This window comes from Neovison vison, chromosome 7 (assembly GCF_020171115.1).
Source record: "Neovison vison isolate M4711 chromosome 7, ASM_NN_V1, whole genome shotgun sequence".
Lineage (NCBI taxonomy): Eukaryota > Metazoa > Chordata > Mammalia > Carnivora > Mustelidae > Neogale > Neogale vison.
Window position 1 is genome coordinate 188,851,253 of NC_058097.1, and position 26,327 is coordinate 188,877,579.

The following is a 26,327-nucleotide window of genomic DNA, read 5'->3' on the forward strand; positions in this document are numbered from 1 at the left end:
TTATTGTAATAACAATAATAATAATTGCAAATATTTATTAAATGCCTGTTCTGTCTGGTGCTGGTCTCTAGGCTTTCCCATGAGCAATATTATTTAATCCCCATAATAATCTATAAGGTGGGTTCTGAGCCCCCACTTTTCAGGCTATGAGATGAGTCTGGAAGGGGTTGAACTTGCCCAAGGTCACAAAGCAAGCTTGTGACAGAATTTGGGAACTTCATGAAATCATCTTTTACGCATTTGTTTTGCAATGTTCTTACATTCTTATAGTTTCCTTTCAGACCTTGGATTTTTGTTCGTTAATTTAACGTCCTAATCTCTTTTCAATTCATTATGCCCGCTCTGCTTGTTTGGCAATGTTTCTGTGAACTGTCAATTCTGTCTTCTTCTTGAAGAGAGGAGAAATATTCCGTGGAATTTGTGAAAACATAGCTAAATAGGTAAAGTGGACATGGATGACTGGAAATGAATTTTTTAAATGAAAGAACCTAGAAAGCAGACAGAATTGCTTTTCAAAATGCATATGAAAATTGCAAAATCTCTCCAGGGTGCAACGACCTTATCAAGACATGATCTAATGGCTGTAAACATTCATTTCCAACCAAATTCCTTTCGGCTGATTCACTCGAACCTAGGGAGAAAACTTTACAGTTTGTTATAACTTTGTTAGACAAATGCATAATTGCTGGAAAATTATTTAGAAATTAAAAGCCCAAAAGTCTTAAGGCAGAGATGGAGCATAAAGAGATACCAATAAAAGCTAAAATACACTTTTAAAAAGTTCCAGGGCCACCCCATGGTGCATAAAAATTAATACTTAAAAAACAGGCCAGAAATACTGTTTCAACCAACCTTTGTGGATCAGCTTTCCTGAAGTGTAATTGCATACAATAAAATGCACAGGTTTTTTAAGTGCAGGAGTTTAAGTTCTGACACATATATACCCATTTAACAACCATACAATCAAGGCGTTGATTGATATTGACATGGATAAGAGACCGAACACATTCATCACCCCAGAACACTCCCTTTCCTCTTTGTAACCAATCCACCCACCCCCAGTCAACCAATGATCTGTTCTCTATAATCAGAGCTTATGTTTGTGTGTCCTGGAATTTCATGTAAGACAACTTGTCTGGTACTACCCTTTTGTGTCTACCTTCTTACACTCAGTAAAATGTTTTTAGAGTTATCCACTTTGTTGCTTGAAGCAAAGCATTCTTTCATTTTTACTGAGTAGTAGTCCATTGCACGAAACTACCAAACTGTGTTTTTATCCATTCATCTCTTGATGAATATTTGGACTGTCTTCAATTTTTTGCTATTATAAATGAAGCTTCAATGAAGATTTTGGCATAGGTCTTGGTCTGAATGTAATTATTAGCTTCTCTCAAATGAATACCTAACAATAAGTTCATGGATCATGTAAGAAATATATGTTTAACTATATAAGACATTTCCAAACTATTTTCCAAAGGGACTATACCATTTTACTTTCTCCCAGCAGTGTAAAAGGATCCCATTTGCTCCCCATTCTGGCAAACATTCCCTAGTTTCAGCTTTTTCATTTTTTTTTAATTCTGAGAGGTAAGAAGTTGTATCTCATTGTTCAACCAAATTGCTTTTTATCCAACAGTCCACTTGCTTCTCAACATTAAATGCATACACACCTGTATATTTGCAAGCACACACGTGCACATGCCCCTCCTGCAACGTCCTATGTGAAAAATGCCCTGAATGAGGAAATAGGGCTAGAGTTTGACTGACTGACTAACTGACACTGACCCTAACTGTGGCACTGACTAACCCTGGCCAGGTCAATTCAAACCTGTTTTTTCAACAGTCAAATGCAGGAAAATCAAAGACATCCACATCAAGACCTTATAGTCAAGTTGTCAAAAAGCAAAGACAAAGAGAGATTCTTGAAAGCATCAAAAGAGAAGTGAAACACTATATACAGGAATTCTCAATAAAATTAACAGCTGATTTATCTTTAGAAACTATGGTGGCCGTAAGGCAGTGGGATGACATTTGAAGGGCTGAAAGAGAACACTGTCAACCAAGAATTCTATATCCAGCAAAACTATCCCTCAAAAAATGAAAAAAAAAAAAATTAAGACATCCCCAGATAAACCAAAAATGAAAGAGCTCATCATTAGCAGACCTACCTTAAAATAAATGCTAAAGGGATCACTCAGGCTAAAATGAAAAGAGACTAGACTAAAGCCATAAGAAGAATTTAAAAATAGTAAAAATAGCTACAAAGGTAAGAAGTAAAAGGCAATATTTCTGCATTTTTCATTCATAATCTCTCTTTTCCTAAAGATTCAAAAGACAAATGTATAAAACATTAAGTATAAGTCTGTGTTAATGGGCATTCAATGTATAAAGATGCAATTAGTGACAATAACAACCTAAAGAGAAGGGAATGGATCTACAGACAAGCAGAGTTTTTTTTAATACTGTTGCAACTAAACTGGTATTTAGTTCAGATGTTTAGATTTAGTGTAGATTTAATACAATTTTAATTGTAATCCTGAAAGTAAACACTAAAGAAAAAAACTGAAATATATACAGAAAAAGAGAAGATAAGGGAACCAAAATAGCACACTAGAGAAAAATTGACTAACTACAAAATAAGACAACAGTAGAAGAATTGAGGAACAAAAATGACATAAAACTATAGAAAAACAGCAAAATGACAGAAGTCTTTCCTTCTAATAAGTACTTTAATGTAAATAAATCAAGTTCTCCAATTAAAAAGCAAATGGAAGGGGTGCCTGGGTGGTTCAGTGCATTAAGGCCTCTGCCTTCGGTTCAGGTCATGATCCCAGGGTCCTGGGATTGAGCCCCGCATCAGGCTCTCTGCTCAATGGGGAACCTGCTTCCCCATCTCTCTCTCTGCCTGCCTCTCTGCCTACTTGTGATCTCTGTCAAATAAATAAATAAAATCTTTAAAAAAAAAAAAAAGCAAATGGAAATCCATTGGCAAAACAGACACACATATACACACACACATTATCCAACTATATTCTGACTATGAGAGACTCACTTATTTTTTAATTTTTATTTAAATTCAGTTTATTTAACATACACTGTATTATTAGTTGCAGGGGTGGAATTTAGTGATTCATCAGCTGCATACAACGCCCAGTGCTCATTACATCAACTGCCCTCCTTAATACCCATCCCTCAATTACTCCATCCCCTGTACAGCTCCCCTCCAGCAACCCTCAGTTTGTTTCCTGTAGTTAGGAGGAGAGACTCACTTTAGATCCAAAGGCAGTAATACATTGAAAATAAAAAATTGGGAAAAGATAGCCCATGCAAATAGTAACTAAAATACAACTGGGGTGGCTTTATTAATATTATACAAAATAGACTTTAGCACAAAAACTGTTACAAGTGACAAAGATGGACTTTATATGTTGATAAAAGAGTCAATCCATCATGAAGGTATGGTAATTATAAACATATATGTCTCTAACAACAGGGACCCAAATGTATGAAGCAAAATTGAGTGGATTAAAGGGAGAAAAAATTGTATTGGTCTGCTCAGACAACTATAACAAAATGCCCCAGAATGCATGGCTTAAACCACAGAAATCTATTTCTCACAATAATGGAGGCTGGGAAGTCCAAGATTAAGGTGCTGGCAAAGTAGGTTTCATTCTGAGGCCTCTTCTCATGGCTCATAAGCAGCTGTCATCTCATAATATGTTCCCATGACCTTTTCATGTGTATGCACAGAGAGAAAGCTCTCTGATGTCCCTTCTTAAAAGGACATTAATCCTACCGGATCAGGGCCCTACCCTTATTACCTTACTTAACCTTTATTACTTCCTTATGGGCCCCATCTTCAAATATAGCCATACTGGGGAGGGCTTCCAAAATATGGATTTAGAGGGGAGGACACAAACATTCAGTCCATAATATCAGTTCTAGAATAGTTGGAGACTTCAATATTACACTATCAGAAATGGATAGAGCAACTTGACAGAGATCAGTAAAGAAACCAATACTTACCCAACACTTTATACCAACTAGGTATAACCAAATTGTGTAGAACACTCCACCCTACAACTACAGAAATTGAAACTTGAACACAGGGTGCCTAGGTGGCTCAATGGATTAAGCCTCTGCCTTCGGCTCAGGTCATGATCTCAGGGTCCTGGGTTCAAGCCATGCATCAGGCTCTCTGCTCAGTGGGGAACCTGTTTCTCCCTCTCTCTCTGCCTGCCTCTCTGCATTCTTATGGCCTCTCTCTCTGTGTCAAATAAATAAATAAAATCTTTCTTAAAAACTTGAACATAAACATTCATAAAAGCCTTATTTATAATATCGGGAAATAGAAACAACATAATGTGCATTCACAATGAGTGAACAAATAAAATGTGATATATCCATACATCAAAATATTATTTAGCCTTTGTTGGTTAGCTCTACCTTAATTTGATTGCCCACAAGATATCCAGATTAGACATTATTTCTGGTTGTTTTTGTGAGAGTGTTTCCAGATGAGATTAGCCTTTGAATTGGCAGAGTCAGTGAAGTAGATCACCCTCCCCAGTGTGAATGGGCATCATCTAATCCACTGAGGGCATACAACAAAAAATGGAGAAAGGAGGAATTTGCCCCCCTTTTAAAAGTTTTGTTATTGAAGCATAGTGTCATATAATGTTAGATTATTTGCACAACACAGTGATTGGAAAATTCTATAAATTATGTAGTATTTACCATGATGAGTGTGGTTACCATCCATAACCATACAACATTATTATATTATTGACTATATTTCCTATGTTGTACTTTTCCTCTCTGTAACTTCTTTATTATATAACTGGTAATTTGTACCTCTTAGTTCCCTTCATCTATTTTGTTCACCCCCAACCCTCTACCTCCGGCAACCACCAGTTTGTTCTTCATAACTATGGGTTTGTTTGTTTGTTTGCTCATTTGTTTTGTTTTTTAGATTCCACATATATGTAAAATCCTATGGTATCTCTCTTTCTCTGTCTGACTTATTTCATTTACCTTCTAGGTCCACACATGTTGTCACAAATGGCAAGATCTCATTATTTTACAAAATAATGGCTAAGTAATATTCCTGTGTTGTGTGTGTGTGTGTGTGTATTACATCTTTTTTATCCATTGAACTATTGATGGACACTTAGGTCACTTCCATAACACAACTATTATAAATAATGCTGCAATGAACATAAGGGTGCATACATCTTTTTGAATTAGCATTTTTGTTTTCTTTGGGTAAACAACTAGTAGTGATTTACCGGATTTTATGGTATTTTAAATTCTTTAAAGAATCTTCATACTGTACATTTCCAGTCATCTTCCACCTTCAGACTTTAATTTCTTTGATTCTCTGATTCTCAGACATTCACACTCAGACTGAATTACACCACCAGCTTTTCTGGGTTACCAGCCAGCAGATGGCAAATCATGAGATGTCTCAGCCTCCATAATGAACCAATTCCTCATAATAAGTCTCCTTCCATAGATATAGATATATCATATACATACATACATACTCTCACACACACGCAAACATACATATACATACATATATACATACTCACACACACACACACATATATACACATATACACATATATGTATGTGTGTGTGTGTGTGTCTCCTATTGATTCTGTTTCTCTGGGGAATTCTGACTAATGCACAGCCATAAAAAAGAAAATGAAGTACTGATACATGCTACAAAATGAATAAACTTTGAAAACATTATGTTCAATAAAAGAAGCCAATCACAAAAGACCACATATTGTATGAATCCATTTATATGAAATGCCCAGAATTGACAGTTCAATACAGACAGAAAGTAGATTTTGTCTGCTTAGGACTGAGGGAGTTGGGGGAAATGAGGAGTAACTGTTAAGGGATCTGTGGGACTCTTGTTGGGGTGATAAAAATAGTCTAAAATGATCATGGTGATGGTTGCACAACCCTGTGAATATATTAAAAACCACTGATTATACACTCTAAGTGCATAAATGGTACAGTGTGTGATTTATATCTCAATAATTCTATTTTTAAAAGCTATTAAAGCTTGTAAGTGAGTTAAGCAAGGTTGCAGAATACAAGATCAATATTCAAAAATCAATTGTGTTCTATATACAGAAATAAATAAGCAAAAATTGATATTTTTTTAAAGTACCATTTACAATAGTAAAAGAAAACCTGAAACAATCAGAGATAAATTTAACAAAACATGTGCAAGGCCTCTATGCTAAAAATGATGAAACAGTGATGAGACCAAAACCTAAATAAATGAAAAGATATATGATGTTCATGGATCAAAAGACTTGTTAAGATGTCAGTTCACCCCAAATTAATCTATGTATTAAATATAATCTGAATAAAATCCCAGCAATTTTTTTTGTAGAAATTGGCAAGCTGAAGTCAAACTCACTCTTTCTAGATGACATGATACTCTATGTGGAAAACCCAAAAGACCCCACCCTAAAATTTCTAGAGCTCACACAGAAATTCAGAAAAGTGGCAGGATATAAAATCAATGCACAGAAATCAGTTGCATTTCCATACACAAACAATAAGACAGAAGAAAGAGAAATTAAGGAGTCGATCCCATTTACAACTGCATACAAAACTATAAGATACCTAGGAATAAACCTAACCAAAGAGGCAAAGTATCCGTGCTCAGAATACTACAGAACACTCATGAAAGAAACTGAGAAAGACACAAAGAAATGGAAAAGAGTTCCATGCTCATGGATTGGAAGAACAAATATTGTTAAAATGTCTATGCTACCTAGAGCAATCTACACATTCAATGCATTCCCTATCAAAATACCATCAACTTTTTCTACAGAATGGGAACAACTAATCCTAAAATTTGTATGGAACGAGAAAAGACTGCAAATAGCCAAAGGAAGGTTGAAAAAGAAAACCAAAGCTGAGGATATCACAATTCCAGACTTCAAGCTTTATTACAAAGCTATAATCATCAAAACAGTATGGCCCTAGCATAAAATCAGACAATAAATCAAAGGAACAGAACTGAGAACCCAGAAATGGACTTTCATCTCTATGGCCAACTAATCCTTGACAAAACAGGAAAGAATATCCAATGGAAAAAAGACAGTCTCTTCAACAAATGGCACTGGGAAAATTGGACAGCTACATGCAGAAGAATGAAACTGGACCATTTCTACACCATACACAAAAATAGACTCAAAATGGATGAAAGACCTAAATGTGAGACAGGAATTCATCAAAATCCTAAGGGAGAACACAGGCACTAACCTGTCAACTGTGGACAAAGCAACTTTTTCCAAGACATGCCTCTAAAGTCAAGGGATACAAAAGTAAAACTGAACCATTGGGCTTCTGCACAGCAAAGGAAACAATCAACAAAACTAAAAGGCAACCTACAGAATGGGAGAAGATATTTGCCAATGACATCACAGATAAAGGGCTAATATCCAAGATCTATAAAGAACTTCCCAAATTCAACACCCAAAGAACAAATAATCCAATCAAGAAATGGGCAGAAGACATGAACAGACATTACTGCAAAGAAGACATCCAAATGACCAACTCGAAAAAACGCTCCAATCACTCAGTATCAGGGAAATACAAATCAAATCACAGAGAGAGATACCACCTCACACCAATCAGAACGGCTAAAATTAGCAAGTCAGGAAACGAGAGGTGTTGGCAAGAATGCAGAGAAAGGGAAGCCCTCCTACACTGTTGGTAGGAATGCAAGCTGGTGCAGCCACTCTGGAAAACAGAAAGGAGGATCCTCAAAAAATTGAAAATAGAGCTACCCTACAACCCAGCAATTGCACTACTGGATATTTACCCTAAAGATACAAATGTAGTGATGCGAAGGGGCATCTGCACCCAAATGTTTATAGCAGCAATGTCCACAATAGCCAAACTATGGAAAGAGTCCAGATGTCCATCGACAGATGAATATATAAAGAAGATGTGGTACACACACACACACACACACACACTGGAATATTACAAAGCCATCAAAAAATGAAATCTTGCCATTTGCAACAACATGGATGGAACTAGAGGGTAATTATGCTACATGAAATAACTCAATCAGAAAAAGACAACTATCATATGATCTCACTGATATGTGGAATTTAAGAAATGAAACAGAGGATCATAGGGGCAAAGAGGAAAAAAATAAGATGAAACCAGAGAGGGAGACAAACCATAAGAGACTGGGTAGCTGGGTGATGGCCATTAAGGAAGTCATGTGATGTAATGAGCCCTGGGTGATACATAAGACTGTTAAATCATAGACCTTATCTCTGAAACCAATAGTACATTATATGTTAATTTTAAAAAAGAAGAAATTGGCAAATTTCTCAAATTTATATGAGAAAATTCTCAAATTTACATGAGAAAATAAAGGACATAGGCTAGTCAAACGTTGTTTAAACAGGAGTCAGAATTGGAGGGTTCACAGTGCCTGACTTTAAGATGTAAGATAAAGCTGCAGAAATCAGCTTTATATTATTTATTACAAATATAATAAATTATTATTATTTATGGAGAAAGGATAACCCCCTCCAAACTGGAGACAACCCAGAAGTCCACAACGTGACTGTACGATCAAATTATGGCACACAGTCAAAGTGTTGATGCAAACAACATGGTATAAGCATTATGCTAAGTGGAAGTCAGGCACAAACGGCTATTTATGCTATGAATTTATTTGTGTTCTGGAAAATTCTGGAAAAAAACAAAATGATAGGGACAGGTATCAGTTCACTGATGACCAGAAGGAACTTTCTGCACATTTGCTACACGAAGTAGTCTCTCGCTTTCAACTGAGCTTTAAGGGAAGAGCAAAATATTTGTATTTATAAGGGGGAGAGCTCCTTATTTTTAACCACCTTCCCTTTCCTTCATACTTTTTATATTCTTTATCATGTGTGAATGGAAATCAACTTATCACCAATTTTCTTGCACTTGATAGTAGAATTTTTCTTGTAAAATTCTGAGGTGGCAAAACAGCCATTTTTATTTTAATTGACCCCACAAAACATGAATAATTCCCAAATTGACATTTTCTTGAAAGATTAATAGTCTAAATGAAATTAAATAGCTACAAATTAAATACAGTTCTTAGAAGTTACTTTATTTACTGTTAAAAATGCTATTCTGCCAAACAATTCCATAAAGATTGGAATTATAAAAGATAATTGAAACTCTATTATTCTGCCTACAACTCTTATTTAAATTTGTGCAAACATTTACTGGTTCCAAAAGAATGAAAAGTTCCTAAAGTTACGTAGCTAACACATTGTCTTTTAACATGCATATGAGTCTATTTTCCTATCAGTCTATTTTTTATTTATTTAAATATTTGAAACGTAGCAATTATTTTGAGCCTAAAATTAACATCTTCCAATTATCACTCATCATTGTATTATTTTACCTTAGAATAATACATATATGTGTTTTCATGTACTGATTGAGATAAATTCAATATATAAAGTACAATAGAAGATTTTTCAGTTTGAGGTTCTTCCAGAATGTTTACCTATGTTTGAAAATGTTTGAATATTCATAATAAATTCAAATGACCCGCCTTGTTTGCATTCCTGATGTAATTACACTGGTTCCATATGATGTCTGTCTCCTAATCATAGGAACGTGGATAGCGCACGGTCTCCCAGATCTCAGGAGCCACCCTGAAATAAGCATTCAACTAGTCGGCCTTCCAGAGACTGAAGCCCAGATCGGAGAGGAGAGCCTGGCTGAGTCAGAATGCGGAAAGGGAACCTGGGTGCATGCTGAGTTCTCATCTGGGTTGGGATGTCTCTTATAGGAAATCGACAGGGCACTTGGCTCTCCAGCATGCCGAAAACAGCTCTACCGCCCAGCAACAAACCTTTATCAAAAGCCACCGCATGCCGAGCTCTGTGCAAGGCGCCAGGGTACCGTGGAAACAACAGAGTCTGGTTGGAGAGAGAGAAGTCCCCTGTTCAAGTGCGGTGTGCGGGATAGACATGGTGTATCCCGGCCCCAATGTGTGCCACCGGCATACCAGCCTAAGTTGTCCCATAAATCCTATGGGAACTGAAAAGTGAGCCCAACAGAGGGGAGGGGCCAAAGCCAGGGCTCCTACACAAAGACCATTCAGAAGATGTTTGCTAAATAAACCAATTTCAAATTCCAAGGCAGCCACACGGGCCCACTTCACCACTGCTGTGTACCCCCTGCTGGGTTGAGCACAAAGACCCAAAGAAAGAAACCACCCTTGTCGGCATCCGCCTGCAGCAGCCTTCTGCAAACACGCCAGTGTTTACACATCTAGTCTACACTTCCTGCTGTCCTGCCCTTTTCCTTTCCCCACCCTGCTCTTGGAACCCCCAGCACTTGGGGGAGAAATGGGGTTATAGAAACGAGATTTATTCCCTGGAGCTGGCTGATTCCTACCCTGACCCCTCTTCTTGGACAGAAGGAAATGCCCACACTAGCGCTCAGGGTTCTCTGACTGCAAGCAACAGATAACGGACTCCAGCCAACGTGTATAAAGAGGGACTTGGAAGACTGCAGGGTCTCTTGCAGAACCGAGGGAAAAGCAGCACGGGGTTGGGAAGGAACAGCGGGCAGGGAGGCTCTGGGGCAGGAAACCAGGCTTTCGGCGGTGGCCGCTACCATCCATCCCGGGTAACAATGTTAGGTCTCATGGTGGCAGCGGCTATTTCTGCGCCAGGCTCCATTTCAAATGAAAAATCAACGGGTTCACTGGCCTGGCCTGTGCTGTGTACCCTTTGGCTGGAGGAAAGCCGGCTTGTGAACTGATGGACTCCCCTCCCCCCCAAGACTGCAAAAGCCAGAGGAGGTGGGTGCACTTCTAAAGTGAGATCTGGACGTTCTTCCTCAAAAAGAGAATCATTGGGGCGCCTGGGTGGCTCAGTGGGTTAAGCCGCTGCCTTCGGCTCAGGTCGTGACCTCGGAGTCCTGGGATCGAGTCCCGCATCGGGCCTCTGCTCAGCGGGGAGCCTGCTTCCCTCTCTCTCTCTCTCTCTCTGCCTGCCTCTCTGCCTGCTTGTGATTTCTCTCTGTCAAATGAATAAATTAAAAAAAAAAAAAAGAGAGAGAGAGAGAATCATTGCCTGTAGTGTATGTCTCTTCGCATCTCAGCGACAGAGGGGAACAGCAGAAGTGCGTATCAAGGGGATCTTCTCTAACTGGAAGGTCCCCTGTGGAGGTCAGGTCTGCACTGAGTCCTGCAGGAGAAGAACTTAGCCAGGTTTGGGGTGAGTGTGGGAGAGCCCTGAACAAAGCGGAGCCACAGGAGCGGAGGAGGGAAGAGATCCGCGCACCCTTCCCCATGCCCTGCCCCCATCCAGTCCTGGTGCCCCGCAGCGCGCGTTGCTCACGTCCATCTCTCTGCTTCAGACAATACCGCCCAAATTCAGTTCCAGAGCCATCGTCTCCGCCACACACACACCACCTCTGCGGGGCCAAGGGCTGGAGCCTGCGATGCCGGGCTTCAGCCAGAGTCTGGGTTTGCTCCACTGACAGCAGTGATTAGTCAAGAGGACATGAGCCAGACCACTCAGAGCTAACCTCACAGCTTCTGAGAGACGGTGAATTCTTTTTTCCCCCACTGGACTAGAACACCTGAATGTCGGGGGAAATGGGAAATCTCTCTGTACCTTTTGCTCGGTTTTGCTGTGAACCTTAAACTGCTCTTAAAAATAGTCTGTTTAGGGCACCTGGGAAAATCATTTTTTAAAAATAGTCTACTTAAACACAGACAAATAGGGGCGCTTGGGTGCCTCAGTCGTTAAGCGTCTGCCTTCAGCTCAGGTCATGATCCCAGGGTCCTAGGATGGAACCCCACATCGGGTTCCCTGCTCCGTGGGGAGTCTGCTTCTCCCTCTTTCTCCCTACTGTCCCCCCGGCTTATGCTCTCTCAGTCTCTCTGTCAAATAAATAAATACATAAATAATCTTAAAAAAAAAAAAAAAACCTCTGAATGCTATAAGCTCTGGAAGGCTTGAAACCATTTTGCCATCACAGGGAGCCTGAGAACAAGCCAATACTTCGAGAAGGGCCCAAACCAGAATCTATCTGATGTCATTTTTGAGCTGCTGGGTCAAGCTACACTTAAAGCCAGGACTCTCCCTGGACTTTCCAATGACCTGAGCCAGTAAATTCCATTTTGCTTCAACAAGCTCTCCCCTGTCGCTAAAGTGAGAATCAGACCCTTTTACCTTTGAGACCAGGGTCACTCCCTAGGCCCAGGAATCCAGGACCCCAAACAGAAAACCTGGGCTCAGGATGAGCTGAGTTCATGCAGCAGGACGAACTTGAGCTCAGCCATCAGACTGGTCTGGGTTCAGATCTGATTCTCACTTCCTCCCTGGGTGGCCTTGGGCTAGTGAATCAACATCTCTGGGTCTCAGTTTCCTCATCTGTAAAATAGGGGTGATAATGAGACAGCCCTTAATAACAGCATTGCAAGGACTGACGTGTTGCATATAAAACAAAGGGACCAACCGTGGTTCTCAATCTCCACAGATAAACTCCTAATCTGGGGGAGACGGCAAGCCTGCTCGTAGATTACACAGATGCATATTACAGGGGCTTTGGAGAGCAACACTTTTGACTGTTCTAGATCTCACAAAAAAACAAGAAGGCCAGCACAGTCCAAAGCTAGATGATTTCCAGAAGCCAGAACAGACATTTTTTGTTAAAGAACAGCTAGCTCTTCACTAATCTTCTGCAGTTTTCCTGCTTTTTTCCCATGTGAGGACCTCCTTTTTGCTGACAAGCCCTCATCCCTGGCCATGCACCCTCAAGGTTTGGGATTCGCCTATCCTGATATTGGCTCTTCTGCTCCTCATGCTTCTCCAGCAAATGGGCTCTGTCTTCGGACTTCTCCACCGCACTGCCAGCTCTGCAGGTTGGCTTTACTCCCTGATATTTGGGTCCCCTACATTGTTGGCTCAGACCCAGTACCAGCCAATCCCAAGCCTTCCCGGAACCTTACGCATGAGTTCCAGCAACAATGAATTACACATTAGAGCACTATCGCAGTTGGGACTATGGTTGCCTGCCAAAGACGGGGCACCGCGCTGCAATGGCTCGCGTTGATAGCGGCGGTTTGTTCATCTTCTACAATAAGGAACAGGCAGCCAAGGGCTGTGAGGACAGCTCATCTCTGTGCTTCTGATCTGCCACCCTTAGCTTTCCTCCTCAGAGCTTTTGTCTCATGGTGACAAGACAGCTGCTGCCCTTCCAGAACTCAGGTGTGCATTAAAGACAGAACACATGGGGCGCCTGGGTGGCTCAGTGGGTTAAGCATCTGCCTCTGGCTCAGGTCATGATCTCAGAGTCCTGGGATGGAGGCCCGCGTGGGGTTCTCTGTCCAGCGGGGAGTCTGCTTCTCCCTGTCACTCTCCCTCTGTGCTTTCCCTCTCTCTCTCACAAATAAACAAAATCTTAAACACACACTCACAAACAGAGAACATATAAGAAAAAGAAGCAGCAAAGACTGTATTTATATCCAAAAAGAAAAACTTTCCCAGAAATCCTCAATTTATGACTCACTGGCTAAAAATACCCAGCCTTCCTTGTGCGGAGGTGAACCATGTGACTTAATGGCTGGTAAAAGGAGGTGATACATGTTACTTTCCAGCAACAAGGACTCTGAAAAGTAGGTATTCTTAAGGGGAAACACGACATACAAATAAAATATGGTGACATTACTAGGAGAAAAGGAGAAATTAATATAGGGTAAAATGGGGTCAGCAAACTGCAAGCAGTGAACCACATCTGGCCCATGGCCTATCTTTGTAAATAAAGTTTTATTGAAACACAGCCGCACCCATTTATTTACAACACTAGGACAGCAGTGTTGAGCAGCTGCTATAGAGACTGTATGGATCACAGAGTCTAAAATTTTTACTCTTTGGTCATCTACCGAAAAAGTTTGCCAGCTCCTAGGGTAAATAATTAATAGTGTCTACATCAAGTACCAGCAAAGGAAAGTTATATTTTTTTCTGGAAAGATTATATTATTTTCAAAAAAAAAATCCCAATTTTCATAAGAAAAATCAGATATGGAAAGAGCCCAGATGTCCACTGACAGATGAACATATAACAAAGATGTGGTATGTATATACAGGGGAATATTACTCAGCCCTCAGAAGGAATGAAATTTTACCATTTGCAACAAAGTGAATGGAACTAAGGGGTATTATGCTAAGCAAAATAAGTCAGAGAGGGGCGCCTGGGTAGCTCCGTGGGTTAAAGCTTCTGCCTTCAGCTCAGGTCATGATCCCAGGGTCCTGGGATGGAGCCCCGCATCGGGCTCTCTGCTCATCAGGGAGCCTGCTTCCTCCTCTCTCTCTCTCTGCCTGCCTCTCTGCCTACTTGTGATCTCTCTCTGTCAAGTAAATGAATAAAATCTTAAAAAAAAAAAAAAGTTAAAAAAATAATAAGTCAGAGAAAGACAATTATTTTATGATTTCACTCCAGTATGGAATTTAAGAAACAAAATAGATGAACATAGGGGAATGAAAGGAAAAATAAGATAAAAACAGAAAGGGAAGCAAACCATAAGAGACTGTTAACCACAGTGAACAAACTGAGGGTGGCTGGAGGGGAGGGAGGAGGGGGGTAATTCGATGATGGGTATTAAGGAGGGCACGTGATGCAATGAACACTGGGTGTTACATACAACTGATGAACCACTAAATTCTACCCCTGAAACCAATAAGACACTACATGTTAACTAAATTGAGTTTAAATTTAAAAATTTTTTGAAAAGGAAAAATCACAACACTTTTTGCTCTGCTTACATTTATTTTACAGTTTAGCATTAATTTTTAATTTTGAATTACATATAGGATACATGAGGAGCCTCATCCACTTTCAGGGCTTAGGAACAATAAAGGTCTTAAAATGGCCTTGATTTTCAAGCACTTCTTCTGGTGGTCTGACTTCCATTCATTCCACAAATAGGTACTGAGCAACCACTATGGCAGGTGTGTGCCGGGTTCCGGATAAGGACAGGATGAATGGATGGATGGATGGAGGGAGGGATAGATAATAAACCCTATTATTGAGAGCAAGTGAGAGAGAGAGTCAGAGATCATTATAATTATGTCATGCCTTCTCAATTTCGCCTATAGAATATGTATGTAAAAAGAAAGGAATACAGGGTATGTGGGTATGTGGCTAAAGGCAAAACTGCTGTAACAGAGATTCCTTTGTAACCACACAGGTACATAAAGAACATAAGCTGATCTCCCTCTCGTTTAACAGTTACAGTGTAGGCAGTCCACGCTGGTGAATGTGTCTCTGCTCCACACAATCAGGGACCCTGGCTTTTTCCATCATATTGCTCCCAGAGCCCCCAAGCCATTCACTTTGCCTGCATGGTCACAGCTGGTCTATAGACATATTCGGGTCCCACGTTATGGGGAGGGGAGACAAGAGCATGGAAGAGCACACACCTGAAGTCATAGGGCTCAGACCTGGAAAGTAGCATGTATCACTTCCTTTTACCATCCGTTAAGTCACATGGTTCACCTCCCCACAAGGGAGGCTGAGAAATGTAGTCTCTGGCTGGGCAACCACATGATCGACTACCATCCAATTATCTGAGTCAAATGGGAGAATGAATTTTGGTAGACAACTCATAGTGTCCACCATCACAAAATAGGCTCATGAGTCCTTGTTGAACTCAGGGGTGAGATAGTTGACATCTGTGTGTTCCCAGAAACTCTCAGGCCCTCCTGATACAGATCCACTGTCCCCTACACCTGGGAGGTTAGTTCCGGTCACTCTGTCTGGAAGAGATTGCCTTCTGAGGTCATCAGTGGCTCCCAGCCAAGGCAAGAACTCCTCCCTTAAGGGACCCTCCTTCCTGGATTATTACAGCATTCTGCCTGCCATACTGATGATCTTATGTTCTGCCTCACACCAAGTTCACACACTGGGTAATGACTCTTGACAAGACCTAAAACCACATCCTTGATGAATGGTTTCGACAATTAAGAATCCTTAAGAAAAAATAGAAAGCAAATCAGTGGTGCAAAGAGTGTACTTCCCAGGGACTTAGGCCCCCTAAAAAACACACCCCTCTTCCCTTTCCCTCATGAGGAGCAAAAAGGATCAGAGTCTGGGAAACTTGTCCTACTGGCCTATTACAACCTTAATGCAGGAGACTGAGGCTAATGGTGGAATTTCAGGTAAAATGTAAGGAGAGAGATTGGAGACAGGGATAGATGTGGAGACCCCAGGCTGTGCCCCACATATCCAGCAGGGACTGCCCCTGCTCTCTCTCCGTGAAGAGCGTCTGTCCTATATACAGCCTGCGTCTCTTCCCTAGGGGCTCAAAGTGGCAGCACATTCATCAGATGAATTAATTCTGTTAAATGTGCCAAGGAGAAGAGCCCTTCCAGGAAACCAGGGCCTCTCGCAGACAAGTCTGCCCTGTTTGTCATTAAATTATTTGTCATAGGGACATAGAAGAGCAAAGAGGCATTGATTTGCTCTTAACAAACTGAAGCCCACAGCCTTCAAAGTTTGGCCCTGGAATGAGACTCTTCAAGTAAGATTCTGATGACCAGTCCCTTTTAGTCCTTCCACCCCAGAAACTTGATCCCCAAGGTGACAAGTTAACAAGATGGCAATCTTCACCAGGAGACCAGCCCAAAACTAGGAACCAGGAAGTCCCAGCTCTGGAGGAAGGGGGAGTAGGGCAGGTCCCAGAGAGTAAGGGCCAGAGGCCTGATGATGGAAGAGGGTAGGCCTGGGGCAGAGCTCACTCTGGGGCGTCTGCACCTGCCTTGGGGCTTGCCATGGTACTTATTTCCCTGTAACCCCTCCGGTTCTGCCTAGCCCACCAAGAGCTGTGTTAAACTGGGCCCAGGGTTTATCAGTTAGCACGTGAGACTTTAAATGTACCCCATAGATTTTACCCTCTTATGGAAATTTTCAAATGTACACAAAAGTAAAATGACTCTTATAAAATTATCAACATTTTGCCTATCTTGTTTTACTTATCTATCCACGTCTCTCTCGCTCTCTGGTGAGTATTCTGAGTATTTTAAAGCAGATCTAAGACATCTCACCTGTAAATTAAATGGTACTAATTAAATGGTGTTTGAAATACTACAAACAGATGGTAGTCCCTACTTTCAACCAAACCAGCCAGAGTAATGAGCTAGGACGTTGGAACCCCCTGGAATTGTCCTGCCAGCCCCCTCCTTTTTACAACAAAGAGAACTCAGAGGTGAGCCGCCCAACACTGGTGCTAGAGGAAGAACCAGGGAGAAGTCGGTCCTCCAGGCTGCCTGGTGAGTGACCGACCCGGGCTGGTGCAGACTTCCCAGGCCCGGATCCTGGAGGAGGGCAGAGAACCCTTCGCTTACTAGGAGCAGGAAGCGGTTCTCACGCGCCCTCCGGTAAGCGCAGGCGGGGCGCGGGGCGCGCAGCAGGCCAGGGATGAAGCCGGGTCCCGGGACGTGGAAGCGGCGGTAATTGGAGTGGGGGTATCCCGGGCGGGCCGGGCAAGGGTACTGGGCCTCGGGTGGTCTTAGAAACAGAAGGACCCATGCTCCCACGACTGGCAGGACAGCCCGGGGCCAAGGTCAGGCTGGGGCCCGGGTCGTCCCGCCACCACCTGCGGGGCCCACAGGGGGAGCAGGCGTGAGAGGTTGGCTGGGCGCCCGCGCCCGGGGCGGGAAGCAGGAAGTCTTCTCCAGCGGGAGCGCCCTAGGCGCGGTGCTGCAGGTGTGGCGCTGCAGGTGTAGCGCTCAGCAGCGCCGGCGGGAGGCCAGTGCCTTAGAGGAGGTGAGCGCCGGGTCCCCACGGAGGCCCGGGAACGCCAGCCCTGGGGCCCGAGCTAGCGGCTGGGCCCCTCTTGAAGAAAGGGTTTTTTAGAAGGAGGATGGAGCCGGGGGGTGTGTTGCCTCGAGGCTCGCATATGGCTGTTCTCAGATTTGGGGGGGAGGGGCGGAGAGATCGCGCAAACTGATTGAAGTGTCCTGAAGGGGTATTGTGGCCTTCGGCCTCCGGGAGCGCCACGAGGTTGGGGTGGGGGCGGTCCTCAGGTTTGGAAGAGGGATGGGGTAAGTGACAGTAAGGGAAAGGAATGGAATGCGACAAGGGAGAGTGAGCTAGGGCTAATAGAGGGAGCTGGTAAGGGTTGTCTAGGCGCCCAGGGACGCGAGGCGCTGCCGAGGCTCTGGAGGTGCTGTCGGGCCCGGGATGGGGGAGGTGGCGGCGGACCTGCAGGTGAGCGGAGTCCGGGGTTAGCTTCTGGTGGAGACGGAGCTGGGGTTGGGGGAGGGCTTTCAGGAAGGTGGTCGAGGCTCAAGCCCCTATAGGAACCTTCTGTGGAAGCCGATCGTCCCCCACCATCCCCGAGCTAGGAGCGCGCAGAAGCGGAGAGGCGGTTGGGGGCCCACACGCAAGCCTGACTCTGAAGGCTGATTCTCGCGGGCTGTGGCTTTAAGGGTGACGCCAGGCGTGCGGGCCCTTTAAGGAGGGGTCGGGGGCGTGTCAGGAAATGAGTCCTGGGCCCGCCTCGCGGGGGAGCGCGGCCTCGGATGTCCGGAGGCTCCGCCGCTGAACGGGAGCTGGGGCTCCGGAGGGCTGTCCGCTGCTGGCTTGGGCCGGCCCGGCCTCCTCCTGCGTCCTTCAGACCCCGCCTTGAGCACCTCTGACCTTCCCTGCACCCCTCTTTCCCAGCGCCCCCGCACGCCCTCCTTCCATTCAGCTTCCTGCATGCCTGCCCTTTCTCCCTGCAGACTCCCAAGACTCCCTTTCTCCCCCAGGCTGTCCTCCGCCCTTTTTCAGCATCTTCGCCCTGCCTTCCTCCTCCTCCCCTTCTTCTTCCCTCTCCCCACCCTTCTTCCTGAGACTCATCCCTACCAGGCACAAGGCCCTTCTCTCCTGACAAGTGTTCTAACCTTAGCCCATTCCTCACCCCTCCCCGTGTCTTGTCTCATGCGCCCCCTCAGAGTGGGAGCAGGTTGTGGGGCCCCCCAAAACAGAACCTCTGGATGGGGAGGCCTCTAGGCCACCCCGGCATGTGACAGTTGAGGGCTGTGGCTGGCAGACAGCAGGCAGGAGTGGACTGCCCAGTACTCTAGTTCTGGCGGTAGGGTGACCCAATTCCTCTGCTATCATGAACAGGGCCCCTCTGAAGCGGTCCCGGATCCTGCACATGGCACTGATGGGGACCTCCGACCCCTCGGGCGAGGCAGAGGCCAGCAAGGAGAAGCCCTTCCTGCTGCGGGCACTGCAGATCGCCCTGGTGGTGTCACTCTACTGGGCCACCTCTATCTCCATGGTGTTTCTTAACAAGTACCTGCTGGACAGCCCTTCCCTACAGCTGGACACCCCCATCTTCGTCACCTTCTACCAGTGCCTGGTGACCACGGTGCTGTGCAAGAGCCTCAGCACCCTGGCCACGCTCTGCCCCGGCACCATGGACTTTCCCTCCCTGCGCCTGGACCTCAGGGTGGCCCGCAGCGTCTTGCCCCTCTCCGTGGTCTTCATCGGCATGATCACGTTCAACAACCTGTGCCTCAAGTACGTCGGGGTGGCCTTCTACAATGTGGGCCGCTCACTTACCACTGTCTTCAACGTGCTGCTTTCCTACTTGCTGCTCAAGCAGACCACCTCCTTCTATGCCTTGCTCACCTGCGGAGTCATCATCGGTGAGTAGCCAGCCAGGGCCACGGGGAGGGAGGGGGGCACGGGGAACCAAAACCCCAAAGAGCAATCCTGCCAAGCATCTTTGGACTTTATCTGTCCCAGCTCCCTTGCCCAGAATCATGTGAGGAAGAGCCTGGGGCCCAGAGAGAATAAGCTTCCTGAGGTCGCCCAGCAACTTAGGGGCCCAGCGTGGGCCCCTCATAACAATGAGATGGGATTATAATCTACATCGCACAGAGTTGGGGGAAAAACCAAAGTAGAGAGAAGTCCAGTAATCTGTTGAAGATCACACAGCTAATAAGCAGCAGAGCTGGGATCTGACCCCAAGCAGTCTGGCTCCCTATGCTTGACCACTGTGTTGCTTCTCAAGGGTTCAAGTGCCCTGACTCCCCCATCCAGTGCTATTTCCAGAGGAGAATACATCTTGCACTAAATATACCATCACCCTCTGACCTTGCAGGCTTGTAGTAATGGCTAAGAGAATAGAAAACAATAAGCTTTGAGAGGTCTTAGCTGTCTTTCAACACTTGGCCTTGAGAAAGGAAAAATTATTGATGGGGACATTGTGCTGATCATTCCCACAGAGCATCTCCTGTGTTCCCCAGAGGTTCCCTGAGTGGTAACATCAACCTCATCCACTCCAGACCAAAAAGGAAACTGAAGCTCAGAGAGGTTAAGTTACTTGTCCAAGGGCATACAGCAAGGAAGTAGCCAGGCAGGGGCATAAACCCAGACTGGCCAGACTCCCAGGCCTATGTTTTTAACCCCTCTGCTCTGTTCTTGTGCCCTAGGATTGCAGCTGCACTAGCCAGCACACGAGCCACTGACCACATGTGTCTATTTCAAAGTTTATTCAAATGCAGTGACATTTTTAAAATTCAGTTCTTCAGGGAGGCACCAGGTAGCTCAGCGGGTTAAGCCTCTGCCTTGGGCTCAGGTCATGATCTCAGGGTCCTGAGATCAAGCTCCGCATCGGGCTCTCTGCTCAGTGGGGAGCCTGCTTCCCCCTCACTCTCTGCCTGCCTCTCTGCCTACTTGTGATCTCTGTCAAATAAATAAATAAAAATCTTTTTTTAAAAAATAAATAAATAATTAATTAAATAAAATTCCATTCTTTAGTTGCAGGTGTTATAGCCTGATTCTGTAGCCACATTTCAAGTGCCCAGTAGCCTCATGTGGCCAGTGGCTACTGTATTGGACGGCACAGATGATAGAATGTTTCCATGATCACAGAATGGTTTTTTGCAGCATTCTGGGTAAAGGAGCACCCACTTCCCTCAGAATCCGCCCAGTGCTCTGTCATCCAGGAATGTGGCCTTTTCTTCGAACCTGTTTTTCCTGGTGCCGTAAAGTTCGTGTTGATTGACCTACATATTCTTTGCTGGCATCTCAGAGTCCCAGGCCGAGGGCCCCTCCCCTGCCACCCGTCCTAGAAAATGTCACCCTCATCGAGCAGCTGCTGGGTCTCAGACTCCTCTGTCCAGCCCCAAGATGGGAGAGGGGAGAAGGCTGAGGTTAGAGCAGAAGGAGCTGCTGAGGCCCCTGGCAGAGTATCAGCTGCCTGCACTCCCCCCGCTCCGCGAAGCCGGTCCCTCTAGAGCTGATGCAGAGTTCCAGGACTCATTTAGCCAAATGCCCCAGGAATCTCCAGTTGAGCCCTACAGACCTCAGGAGGTGGGGTATGGGGTGTGGGGAATCTGGGATGGGAAGGAAATTTGCATACAGAAAGGTGAATCGCTCGGGAAACTGGGCCCAGGTCCTAAAAGTAATCAAAGTAGCTGATGATGTGATAGCTCCTAAGAAAGGTCATATTCGCTGGTCCTACCGATGGGGCCGAGCTGGGGCAGCTGGTGCTTCCTGCGGGCCCCAGACTCTGCCCCCTCTCGGCTGGGCTCCCCCTTAAATTGGGTTTCCAGGGACTATTCCTAGGCTCTTGCTCCTTCCATAGTACTTTTCAGAGCTCCTCCTGGGTGTGAGCCCCTCTAGGATGCAGAAACATGTGGTGGATGTCCCTCCTGGACTCGGAAAGTAGCAAGCAGGAGGACAGCAGGTGCTCTGGGCAACCCTCCACACCCCTGGAGCAGGTGTACAGATAGCTGTTTGCCAAGAGAGTAGCGCACATGAGGGCCTACACTGTAGTAGACGCCTGATCTCCTTCAGCCCTCAAAGCCACCTCCGGAACAACCTCCATTCCTGTGGTCACTCAGTCAGTCAACAAACACTAACTGACAGCCGGGCACATGCCAGAGATCATGCCAAACTTTGGGGATACAAATCTGGCAAAGGTGAACGGGCATGGTGGTGATGCCTGGCCGTGAGTTCTGCTGCAGGGGTGAGGCTGTGATTGGGGTGTAGAAGAGAACCTGGTGGGGGTGGAAAGGAGGGCGGTGTCGGGAATGGGGTAATCCAAGCAGGCGTTCTGGAGGAAGTACTAGATGGGTATAAGGAAGGGGTGAGGAGAGAATGTTCTAGACAGAAAAAAGTACCCATGCATTTCTTCCTGTTTGGGCCAGAGTGGGACTCCCCAGACTGGAGGCTGCCCAAGTTAAGTGAGTCTGGAAGGTTTCCTGAGGGTTGTAGGCGAGGAAGGGCTTTAAGCAGATCTATCTGTACTTCAGGACGATCATTCTGGTTGCAAGTGGGAAGTAGTTTGGTTGGAGGAGGGGGTCAAGAAAATGACTCCGGTCTCTCCAGATGAAGGAAATGGGAGCTTAGGAAACTTTAGCCGACTTTCCTCGGGCCACCCAGCCTCTCAACAGCAGAACTCGATTAGAGCCCAAATCTCTCTGACACCAGAATTCAGCCCCTGCCTCCCCAGAAGGTGGGGTCTCGCTAAAGAGATGGTATAGTCGTTCCCAAGGGCAGATGCCTAACAGCTCAGGACAGGCAAGGGGTCGTGGCAGGGAAGCCCAGGCAGGAAGAGGCCAAAGGGAGGTCTGGTATTAAGAAAGACTTACTCCCTGGAGGGGTGGCTTTGACCTTGATGCTTGAGTAGAATTCCCTGAAAGAAGGATGAAGACGTTTCTGGTGCAGGACACAAACGAGAACACTGCGTCCCAGTGTGAGAAGCAGGAAGATGAGAGAGGCAACTTGGGACAATCATGGGACAGAGACAGGCAAAGGTCCAGGAAGGCCAGTGTGCCAGGTGGAAGAGTGCAGTCTTGGGGGGCAATGGGGATCCATGGAGGCTCTGTGAGCAGGAGGTAACACAGACTGAGTGTCCAAAAGAGTGGACTGTCCCCAAAGACCTCAGGCCACAAGTGACTCAAACTCATTACAGGCTCCCATTCTACAGACAAGGAAGCCGAGACTCTGGGACCTAAAGTCACTTGCCCCAAGTCACCTTAACCACGAAGTGCTCAACCCTTTGGAGCTCATTTCCAACATAACTTTCCAGATGCCTCAAGCCAGCACAGTTGTGGATTATGGGTTCTCAGAGCACACTGCACTGTTTTATGGCCCTCATTACAATTGTAATTAAAGAAATAATTAGGAAATGAATCGTTTTAATGTCTTCCCGCTCTGCTAGAATGGAAGCTCCCGAGAAAGCATTCATGTCCTGGGCCACTTCCCAGCCCTCGTATGGTGCTTTGCATGTATTCGAGCGTTTGGACACCTCTGTTGCAGACAGGGCAGGGAGGGATGGGAGGGATGGGAAGGTGAGGACTGCATTACACTCTGTGAACTCCAGTGGCAAAATTCTCTGTCCTTCTTCCTCCCTGACCTCATCCCCCTTAACCCTCCCCTCTCCCCCCCCCCACAGGTGGCTTCTGGCTTGGTGTGGACCAGGAGGGGGCAGAGGGTACCCTGTCTTGGACGGGCACCCTCTTCGGCGTGCTGGCCAGCCTCTGTGTCTCACTCAACGCCATCTACACCAAGAAGGTGCTCCCGGCTGTGGATGGCAGCATCTGGCGCCTGACCTTCTACAACAATGTCAATGCCTGCGTCCTCTTCCTGCCCCTGCTCCTGCTGCTGGGGGAGCTGCAGGCCCTCTACAACTTTTCCCAGCTGGGCAGCGCCCACTTCTGGGGCATGATGACCCTGGGCGGGCTGTTCGGCTTTGCCATCGGCTACGTAACCGGTCTACAGATCAAGTTCACCAGCCCCCTGACCCATAACGTGTCCGGCACGGCCAAAGCCTGTGCCCAGACGGTGCTGGCGGTGCTCTACTACGAGGAGACCAAGAGCTTCCTTTGGTGGACCAGCAACATGATGGTGCTGGGGGGCTCCTCTGCCTACACCTGGGTCCGGGGCTGGGAGATGAAGAAGATTCAGGAGGAGCCCAGCCCCAAAGAGGAGGAGAAGAGCAGCATGGGGGTGTGAGCTGCTCCAGGGACCTCGGGATGGCCCAGTCAGGGAACAGGCCCAGGATAGGGCCCAAATAGCCATGAAGACATCTCTCTGGACCCTGAGTAGGGGTCTGGAGGGGGTATTGTTTACAAACCTGATCACAGTCTGGTGATTAAAATGAAACCAGTGTTGTCAAGTGATGTCAGAAAGTGGCCAAACCTATCTCAACCCCATGCCCTGTTTCTGGGTTTTGTCCTCTAGGGAGGATGGGACCCCATGGGAACAGCCACTTGGGTTCTCTGGAAGAACCCTCACTTTCAGGGAAGCAGCACCCCTTCCTGTCCCCCTTCCAGGGCTTTCTACCTCCACGTGACCTTTGGAGTTGGGGACAGGCCACAACCATTTAGGGACAGCAGTAAGTCTTCACTTGCACCTGGGGGAAATGGGGGTATGACCCCACCACAAACCAACTAAAGGGATTGGGGAAACCTCATCTCTCTGAGTCCCAAGACAAGGAGTGGAGTTTTGATCCCACCAATCAGCCGCCTTCTAGAAGAAAGTATGAACAGGGCTGAGGGAGGAAACTGACAAGTTGTTCCCTCCTCTCTGCATCCAGCCCAGCAGGCCCCATGGAAGGGCACAGAGGATCATTTGTCCCCGACCCCGGCCCTGGGCCCCCCAGGGCCTGCTGGGAATAGGCCTGGGAATGGGGTACCTCATGGGAAAGCGCCCTTTTCCCACCATCTGTATCCTGTGTTCCCGGCTTTTGGACACAGGGGAGCCACACAGCTTGAAGAGGTTAAGCAGGGCCATTAACACCCACCCCAATCCCTGACACAAGGAAGTGTCCTTCCTCCCCTCCAGAGGGGCACCTGGCCCAGGTAAGACCTCCCAGCTTGGCCTTCTCAGAGCTGCATCCCCAAGGGGGCTGCTAGAGCAAGGGTCCTGGCTCTGAGCCCCTCACCCCCGCTCCCCTGCGGTGCTTTGCCATTCCCAGATCCTGATCCTTGTGCAAGGATTGCAACCTGGCTCTGATGAAGGAGATAAACTACCATGTTTCTTCCCGGAGGTTAGGGCTGAAAGAAGCTTCTCCTCCCCTCACCCCTGCCCCATGACCTCATGCCGGCCTTCACAGTCCTTTCTGTTGCACTCTGTTCCATCTCCTTGGGATAATGCCCTCCTGTTTTTAGTCGTCACAGGGGAAGGGTTGGGGAGGGCGGGCTTCTAACTCAAGGTGGTTTTTAAGGAAGTGAGTAAGGCCTGATGCCCTGTATGGAATTGAGAGTAAGACACTGTAGTGTAAACCCCCACCGCTGGGGTCTTTTCTTTTCTGCAAAGCAAGTGCCTGACTTAGCTCTGAGGGCTGAAGCAGCCACATCAGAGATTGCCAGCCACTGCACGAGACAGAGCCAGGCCGCCTTCCCCATCAGAGGCCCCTTGGTTTTTAAGATCTTGGTTGATTTCAGTAACTGATCATTTGGGCCATTTGTTTGTTTGTTTTTTCTCCTCCTTCGCTTTAAATTTCCACTCCTATGTTTTCAACTCACCAATAACGAGGGAGCCCACAAAACCCTTGGCCCCCAATAAAAGCAGAACCCCAGGCCTGCGTGTGCTCTCTCATTCTCTCTCCCTGTTCCCCCCACCACCACCTTGCTGTGTGGCCCCAGGTGTGCTGTGTGGTTTCCAGATCCTATAAGTAATAAACCTTTATTTTTTTCGAAGTTTCTGATGGTTATTGCTGAAGGGTATCTTGTAATCACAAGAACTGCAGGGGCCAGTCCCATGGCCACATGGCCTGTTGACGGACTGAGACCACCACAAAACAAGCAGTGTGGCTGGGAGGGCTGCGTGATTGCCCTTGCAATCAACCAAGGGGAATGCGCTTGTTGCCTGTGGCCTGCTTACCAACCACCCAAGTCAGGCAGGTGACACCATCTGGAAAAGGAACACGGCTTGCTGGAGAGTCCATCATGCTGCCGAGGACTGTCTCTTACTGCCTCTGCGGTGTGTGGCCTGAGGTAGCCCCACCCAAAAGTTCGAGGCTGCCATGATGATCCAATGATCTCCCCAGATGATCCAATGATCTCCCCAGAGTGGCTTGATCAAGGCCATATGGTCTAATGAGCCAATTAGACCACTAATTGCAAAGGCTTTAACTGGCTATTAATGCTCATAAGGGTCTTGCAGACTCAAGGCCAAGGAGAGCTAAGGAGGGTGGGTTGGATAGCAAGACTACTGTCACTACCTAAAAAAATAATAATGATGGACCTATAAATGTCCTCAACATCTGTTCCAGTGCCTCCTAAGTGCTCCGAGGAGGT

The 26,327-nt window shown here is 46.0% G+C and overlaps 1 protein-coding gene across 4 annotated transcripts; it reads left to right on the plus strand.

Annotated features, from left to right (window-relative positions):
* Window positions 1-17,313: 17,313 nt before the first annotated feature.
* On the plus strand, window positions 17,314-25,606 carry SLC35C1 (solute carrier family 35 member C1). Of its 4 annotated transcripts, none has more exons than XM_044259151.1 (3): window positions 17,314-17,348; window positions 19,192-19,718; window positions 23,480-25,606. In XM_044259151.1, exons 2-3 carry the CDS (start codon window positions 19,223-19,225, stop codon window positions 24,037-24,039), a joined length of 1,056 nt encoding a protein of 351 aa, XP_044115086.1. In that variant the 5' UTR covers window positions 17,314-17,348; window positions 19,192-19,222; the 3' UTR covers window positions 24,040-25,606. The 4 variants fall into 4 exon arrangements, with proteins under 4 accessions (XP_044115086.1, XP_044115085.1, XP_044115087.1 ...); XM_044259150.1 differs by lacking the exon at window positions 17,314-17,348 and adding an exon at window positions 17,778-17,844; XM_044259152.1 differs by lacking the exon at window positions 17,314-17,348 and adding an exon at window positions 18,476-18,510.
* The last annotated feature ends 721 nt before the right edge of the window (window positions 25,607-26,327 follow it).

What these genes read in the sequence shown, in the direction of transcription:
- SLC35C1 (XM_044259149.1), top strand. Translation starts at nt 19,184, where the DNA reads ATGAACAGGGCCCCTCTGAAGCGGTCCCGGATCCTGCACATGGCACTG. An exon ending in CACCTGCGGAGTCATCATCG is followed by an intron (nt 19,719 to 23,479) that starts GTGAGTAGCCAG and finishes CCCCCCCCACAG; the next exon opens with GTGGCTTCTGGCTTGGTGTG.